General features: G+C 36.5%; 1 protein-coding gene across 1 annotated transcript; it reads right to left on the bottom strand.

Annotated features, from left to right (window-relative positions):
- Nucleotides 1-522: 522 nt before the first annotated feature.
- LOC118587780 (olfactory receptor 143-like) lies at nucleotides 523-5,422 on the bottom strand. Its single transcript, XM_036193861.1, has 2 exons — nucleotides 4,472-5,422; nucleotides 523-549 (listed from the first exon to the last, which is right to left on the bottom strand). The coding sequence occupies exons 1-2, from the start codon at nucleotides 5,405-5,407 to the stop codon at nucleotides 523-525; spliced, it is 963 nt and encodes a 320-aa protein (XP_036049754.1). The 5' UTR covers nucleotides 5,408-5,422.
- Nucleotides 5,423-7,275: the final 1,853 nt, after the last annotated feature.

The following is a 7,275-nucleotide window of genomic DNA, read 5'->3' as shown; positions in this document are numbered from 1 at the left end:
ATTTTGATTTGTTGTTATCTTTTAAAAGTCTGTTCTTTTCTAATGGGAGAAAAAAAAGGAGGTGGATCCAGATGGGAAGGGAGGTGGGGAGAACCTGGGAGGAGTAGAGGGAGGGAAAATTGTAAACAGGATATATTGTATGAGAAAATAATCTATTTTCAATAAAGGGAAACATAGTGGAAAAGGGAATACACTGCTTTTCTAGCTTTTATAATCTATCAAACACAAGTGAGCTAAAGAGATGTTCCATATTTATTGTTTGTTAAAAATAATTATTACTTACAATCAAATCAAACAGGAATAGGGACTTGAGAATAAAAATAACTGTGAAAATGAAATAATATATCATTTTCAACATAAGGAACCTCCAATTAAGAATATCTCATATATAATCCATAAATGCCTGTGTGTGTACATATAGATATATAGTATCCCATTTGTGCTGACCATGCTCTCCCTAAGAGCCAGAGACTAATAAAAATGCCAGTATTAGGCATGAGAAAACCCACTTCAATTTGTTGGTCAAGGGAGTCCAATAGACTCCAAGAGCTATATAGGATATTACTATTGTCCTTGGTTGCCTCCAAGAAGTTGATATTAAATCATCATTGATGAAGAAACCATACACTACAGACACAAAACTTAGAAGAAGAGGTTAGGATTAGACCAGTAAGCCTACCCCTAAGGACTAGCTTTCATAGTACTACAAGGTGCTATTTGAATAGCCAAGGAAGAGAAACAAGCAATAATCCTAGACAACAATGTCACTTATGAACCACAACAATGGCCAACACAGCAAGATACTCATAAAGGTGAAGAGTGGCACCTCATACCTAGGAGGTAACCAGCGGCTATCTAAATGGACTTAATGTCAGCTCAGTAGGAAGGAAATCATGTCTGATTCTGGAAATCTAGCCAATACTCAAAGCTAGTGAGGTCATGGTTATTAAAGGAGAACTTACTATGACCACTTTACTAAACCAGCATAAATCTTAACTGCATTCTAAATATTTATCCTTGTACTCACAAATAGGCATAGCTTTTAACCATTCATTAATCAAACTTCCCTTTGCAACAAATGAAGACTATTACAGAAAACTGTAAGTGGTCAAAATGCAAAAAGCAATTGATCTTTGGTTCCTAGTCCCAGTTTATAAATCTACAATACAACTCCTGCATCTAAGACTCAGGGTACATCAGGAAAGAAGGACCAATAAGATTACCAGCCAGAGAACCAAGAAATCTGTTGGGAGATTGTGTCTCCTAGAAATGACACACCCATGATATTCCAAAAATATTCATGCCTAAACAGTACCTGAACAAAGAAAACACCATATAAACAGACATACTAATGTGGAAGGGGTGAAATCTCACAAGGCCCCACACTTACACAAAGAAATGCTGACAGTGAAAGAATTAGTCTTCATCAGGGATAAACTCACTAATTGGTTATTTAATACCAAGTAATGTGCCCTGAAATCATATGTACAGGCAACAGGCAACACTAAACAAAACACACACACACACACACACACACACACACACACACACACACACACACATATATATATATATATATATATATATATATATATATATATATAGAGAGAGAGAGAGAGAGAGAGAGAGAGAGAGAGAGAGAGAGAGAGCTTCTATGCAAAATCAAAAGAGAATTGAGAGTTAGGGAGAAAATGGAGAAGGGGAAAAAGAGGGCAATGATATAATTACATATTAATTAAAAAAACAAATCTCTGCCCCTGCTCCAGCTTAGAAGATGCAGATGTTATACAGAAATGGGCCCAGTCATGGCAACAGCTAAGTTCCACAGACTATAGGCTCAGCTGTGACCTGGTGACTTGCCTGAAAGTTGGGCAGGAGAATTAGAGAAGCAGCTTTGGTGAATCACCATTCATGTTGGGTAGGTTTACAGTGATAAGGCTGCCTTTGGCTTTCCCATGTCCTTTAAGTAACCCAAATTAATCTATTGCTTCATCAAGCTGTACTTGGGTGGACTCCTTCCATTTATCTCTTTCGGATGAACACTTTAGGATCAGTAGATGTCAAGCCATGTAAACAAAAAATGTCATGTAGTTGAACTATACTGAAGCACATCTACCATTCATTTAAGGTAGTGGTAGAGGTTTCTTAGCCTGCCTTCCTCCACCACAGGGGCAGTGCCTAATGGTGAGCACCTGCTCTGCCACCTAGACTAACAGATTCCACCAGCAGCCTCACTGTGTTGTATCCCCCTCTATCTTTGACTGCTGTCCAGCTATAGAAGGATCCTGCTTCAGCTGTTATACTGAAGGAGGAATGCCATGTTACTTCATTCTTATTCCTGACAAAGCCATGATTTGCTTGTAAGACAGACCAACTAAGTTTTGACCTCACCAGAGCCCTTTCTAGGCTGCCATCTGCCAGGGTAATGAGCTTAAATTCCAACTATTCCATCATATCCAACTGGTCTGGGATTATTTCCTTCATTGGAGATGCATGTGATAGTTTTGAAATTCTGTGCTGATATCTATTCATGATAGTGAAGGAGTGAGAATTGCAGAAAGAAGTATCCCAGACTTATCCACAGATAAGTCAATGTTGAGGGCACATCAAGTGAAGAATTCAGTAGCATTTAAATTTATTTGAGTGAACTAGACACCATTCCATGAGCACCAATACACTAAATTTCTGAGATTTCTCACTTCATGTTTTCTTTGACAGTTCAGTCCAGAGATACTGCCATTTATGCTGACAGTGCCTCTTCTTTGCTATTCAAAGTTATTAAGCTTTTATCCCCAAAGTGACTTAATATGATTTTAATAAGTTAATACCAAGTTTTAGAACAGAGTTTTCCAAAATATAGATGTAAAAGTTCCAGATATATATATGAAGAAACTGTGATGCAAGAATAGATAAAAATATATGCAGACTGCACACAAAATTTACACAAATATTTATACACCACAACAGTCAGTAATTGTAAAATAAGCTTTAATATTATTTTAACACTAATTGACTGACTGTGTTGATTTTTTAAAACTATGTTTATATCTAGTAATTTTATTAATAAATATTATTAAATGTGAGTTCAATTGCCAGGTGGTGGTGGTGCATGCTTTTTATCCCAGCACTCGGGAGGCAGAGCCCGGTGGATCTCTGTGAGTTCGAGGCCAGCCTGGGCTACCAAGAGAGTTCTAGGAAAGGCACAAATCTACACAGAGAAACCCTGTCTTGAAAAACCAAATATATATATGACTTTAATTTAAATATTAAATCATTTCATTTTCCTACATCAACAAAAGCAATTAAAGTGATAAAGAACATGGCTGATCTATTTTCTGACAGAATCCCAACATCTGAAATCACTATGAAACAACTCTCTAGAAAGTCTGTTTTTTTTTCACAATTACTTACCCTTACATTTCTTCATCAAATCCATAATGAGTATGACTCTAGTCTCTGATTCATATACTGTGTGGCCTTAAAAAGTCATATAAACTATTTTCTTATCCAAGTAATGATATATATTAAAATAACAGTATAGATTTATACATTATTTTTGACCCTGAGAGTCAAACTCAAACAAAAGCAGGTCTGCACTTTATCTCTAAACCTTAAGTCCAACTATGGTTTTGTTTTTATAGGAAGCAGACGGTTTTTACAAAACTGCATCCTATATATATATCAAATGGAATAAATAGTCCTGTGTTCTGTAGCCAGGAATGTGAGTATGTCACTTTTAAAAAAATTATAGATCAATCCATGTATCATAGAAAGACAATGACAATTTCATTCTATTCAAAACTAAATATCAGATTGTCTATGTATTGTGGGGATTGATTAGAGAGACTAGGCAGATTATATCCTCAGAGACTTGTAAAAATCAAATGTAATTTAAAAATAGTACAGAATTTCATTTTATATGTAAGACTAGAAGTCTAAAATAAGAAAACCTCTCTGAAGGACCTCAGATAATTTTGAAAATTTGACAACTATGTTGTATCTACATCTTTGTACTCCTTTTCTCATCTGAATTTAGTTAATGAAACTCCCTGTTGTTTCAGGAAGCAAACATACAAAGAAAACCAAAACTGTCTCAGAAATGAAAGAAAGAAAGAAGTAGGACATAAAGAACATACTCCATGAATTTCCTTGAAGAGAAGGCACACAACAAAAAGCCATAGGTGTTATTATCTTTAGGAACAGGAAGACAGAACAGGGTCTTGATCTGATACAGACAATGACCAACATCTTGGAGCCATGATAAAGTTGAAAACAACTCAAATGGAAAACATAGACATCAGAGTTACATCTCACAGTGGCAGGATGAGGGATTACAGTAGAAATCTTCTCCAGACTCTAGAGAGATGGGAAGAAAACAGAACAGGAGAAATGTAATGAGAAAGACAAAGAAGAGAGAGGGACATATCAAAGCAGTGGGGTAGGAGTAAAGAGCCATCACTGTTCACTCAGCTGTGATTCTCTTCATGGTTTTCTTCACAGCAACTTTGACATCTTTGTTCCGGAGACTGTAAATGAGAGGATTCAGCATGGGGACCACAAGAGTGTAAAACACTGAGAAAACTTTTCCCTTGCCCACAGTCTCAGCAGATGAAGGCTTGACATAAGCAAGCAGCCCAGATCCATAGAAGAGACTAACAGTTACAATGTGAGACCCACAAGTGCCCAAGGCTTTGGACCAACCCTTACCTGATGACATATGAATGATATTAAAAAGGATCATACCATATGAGACTAAGATAATGAGGCTAGATAAAATGATAATTGTTCCAACAACAGCAGAACTCACAAGCTCATTGACATAGGTGCTGCTGCAGGAGAGCTGGAGGAGAGGGAAGATGTCACACATGTAGTGGTTGATGATGTTAGAATCACAAAAGCTGAGCCTGATCATAAACCCTGTGTGAACCATGGCCCCAGCAAAACCCATCAAGTAAGAACCAAACATCAGTAGACCACAGATCTTAGGGGACATGACAGTTGTGTACTGGAGGGGCTGACAGATGGCCACATAGCGATCATAGGCCATGGCTGTCAGCACATAACACTCAGAATTGACAAAAAAGCAAAAGAAAAACAGCTGAGTCATGCATCCCGTAAAGGAGATGGTGTTCTTCTCTGAAACAAAACTCATCAGCATTTTGGGAGTACAAACAAATGAATAACAGAAATCAATGCAAGACAGATTGAAGATGAAAAAGTACATGGGAGTGTGAAGATGTGAGTGTAGGCAAATGAGATTCATTAAGCTCAGATTTCCCAGGACAGTGGCTGTGTAGTTTAACAAGAAGAGGGCAAACAGTGGCAGCTGGAGCTCTGGTTGAACTGTTAACCCCATAAGAATGAATTCAGTCACTGAAGAGTTACTTTCTCCAGCCATTTGCTTCATTGGTTGTATCTGTAATAATAGGAGTAGAAAATGACATTAATAAGTAACCCATATTTGATTCCAGAGGCAGAACTAGAGTTGCTGCTAATTTGGGGGTTTAGTGAACACACAGCACTGACACAGAAATAACATAACTGCTCTTTTTTGTTCCTCGGAAAGCCCCATTTCCTTTTCTCTCATACCTATTTTATTTCCATATATCCACAGGAAATGCATGCAGAACTTCTATGTCTCTGAACATTATTTCCCCTGGTTTTCCCAGACTCTACCAGGAACTAGGGCAGTAAAGAGTAACATGAAATAACCCATAAGGGATTTGTCAAGGCAAAGATCATTTGCTGCTCACCTTTGTCATCTGGAGCCTTCCCTGCTATCAGAACTCATGATGTCTTTCTCATCACTGTCTTGAGAGGATTGAAGTTAACAATAATGAAGCAGGTTATAGCCATCAATGAAACATGCCTGTGCTAGTCTATGAGTAGTATAGGGGGACATAACATAACTTTGAGAACTTCACCAGAAATTTATTTTGACATATAGAAAAGAAAATCATTATCTCCTGTGTATCTCTAACAAATGAGAATATGCATCCTAAGTCCATGATATCTAAGAAAATTATTAGAAATCCAGGAAAATATTCTCTATGTTATATGACTTCTTCCCACATTGGGTGAGCTCTTGAGGGTAGATGTAGCTGAGCTTATGTTTGTAACCAGTGTCATAACTAGTGTTGGATACTTAGAGATAATATAATTTCCCAGGAGGAGTACCTGTTCCTAAGGGCAGAGTTCTGACTGGTCCCCTTCCTCATTCTCCTCATTATACTTCGCACAACTCTGAAAGAGGAATGTCTAGAGACATGCCCACTTGGCATTTGGAACTTTCTTATGATAATAGTAACAAAAATTAGACCAATGAGCAACATTGTGCAAAACTATTGTTCAAGGAGGATTTCAAATCAATATGAATTTAAATCCAGATTTCCCAGTTTGTAACTACAAAACTGCAGATTTCTCTGACACTTATTTATATATAATTGTAAAACAGACTGATAAAAATGATTTGATTTAGTATCAGTATAGAATTCTTCCCTAGAATACATAAATCTGTGGTTCAATTTTAGTACTAAAAAGCAATTATACAGTAATAGTATTAAGTAAAAGAGCTATCTCATTTTGTGATTCAATGAAATGATTTACAAAAGGTATTAGAACTCTACTGCATATACAGAAGGGGGCTGGTAAGTGTTAGCTTGCCTTTATTCCACATTTTTTCAGATAAATTAACCTCAGTTTGGGCACTATTGGCATGTGAAGTAGATATCATCTTGTGGTGCTGTACTATGGAGTGGAGCAGAAAAAATACCCTTGGACCTCATCCCCTTCGTGTTAATATCTCTTCTCAAAGATCACATACAGCAATTGTCACCAAAAGTATTTCTGTAGCCATTTTAAGACATTCTATTGGAACTACTCAGACTAAGAAAACTAGGTGCCAAAGCATGGTGTACCATTATGGTGAATACTCTGAAATTCAGAACTGCTAATAGAGGATCCACAAAATCAAAATTTACAAAAAAAAAATTACTAAGCTGTTTTCTCCTAGGTAAACTTAAAATGTCAATTTAAAACTGTAAACATTAAAAATCAAAATGTTAACCCTTTGTGTATAGATAATTTACATGGTTCCTGGTTTTATTTTTCTGCCTGTAGACCAATCAATTGATCAAGGGCTATTTTTGTAGTTGAGATGATAAAGTTTCTATTCAACCTTAATTCACACCAAGAGATGATATTTTATATATGCTACAAAATATATTATGACACAAATTATTTGTGTATGTGACTTGTCAATGCACTTTTTACTTG

This window comes from Onychomys torridus, chromosome 7, assembly GCF_903995425.1.
Source record: "Onychomys torridus chromosome 7, mOncTor1.1, whole genome shotgun sequence".
NCBI classification, from domain to species: domain Eukaryota; kingdom Metazoa; phylum Chordata; class Mammalia; order Rodentia; family Cricetidae; genus Onychomys; species Onychomys torridus.
This window is presented reverse-complemented; position numbering and strand designations above follow the sequence as displayed.

Bases quoted from the DNA above. Each gene is read 5' to 3' on its own strand.
- LOC118587780 (XM_036193861.1), bottom strand. From the start codon at position 5,407: ATGAAGCAAATGGCTGGAGAAAGTAACTCTTCAGTGACTGAATTCATT. The intron at 550-4,471 runs GCTGAGTGAACA...TATCCTATATAG, and splicing joins AAACCATGAAGAGAATCACA to CTCTTGGAGTCTATTGGACT.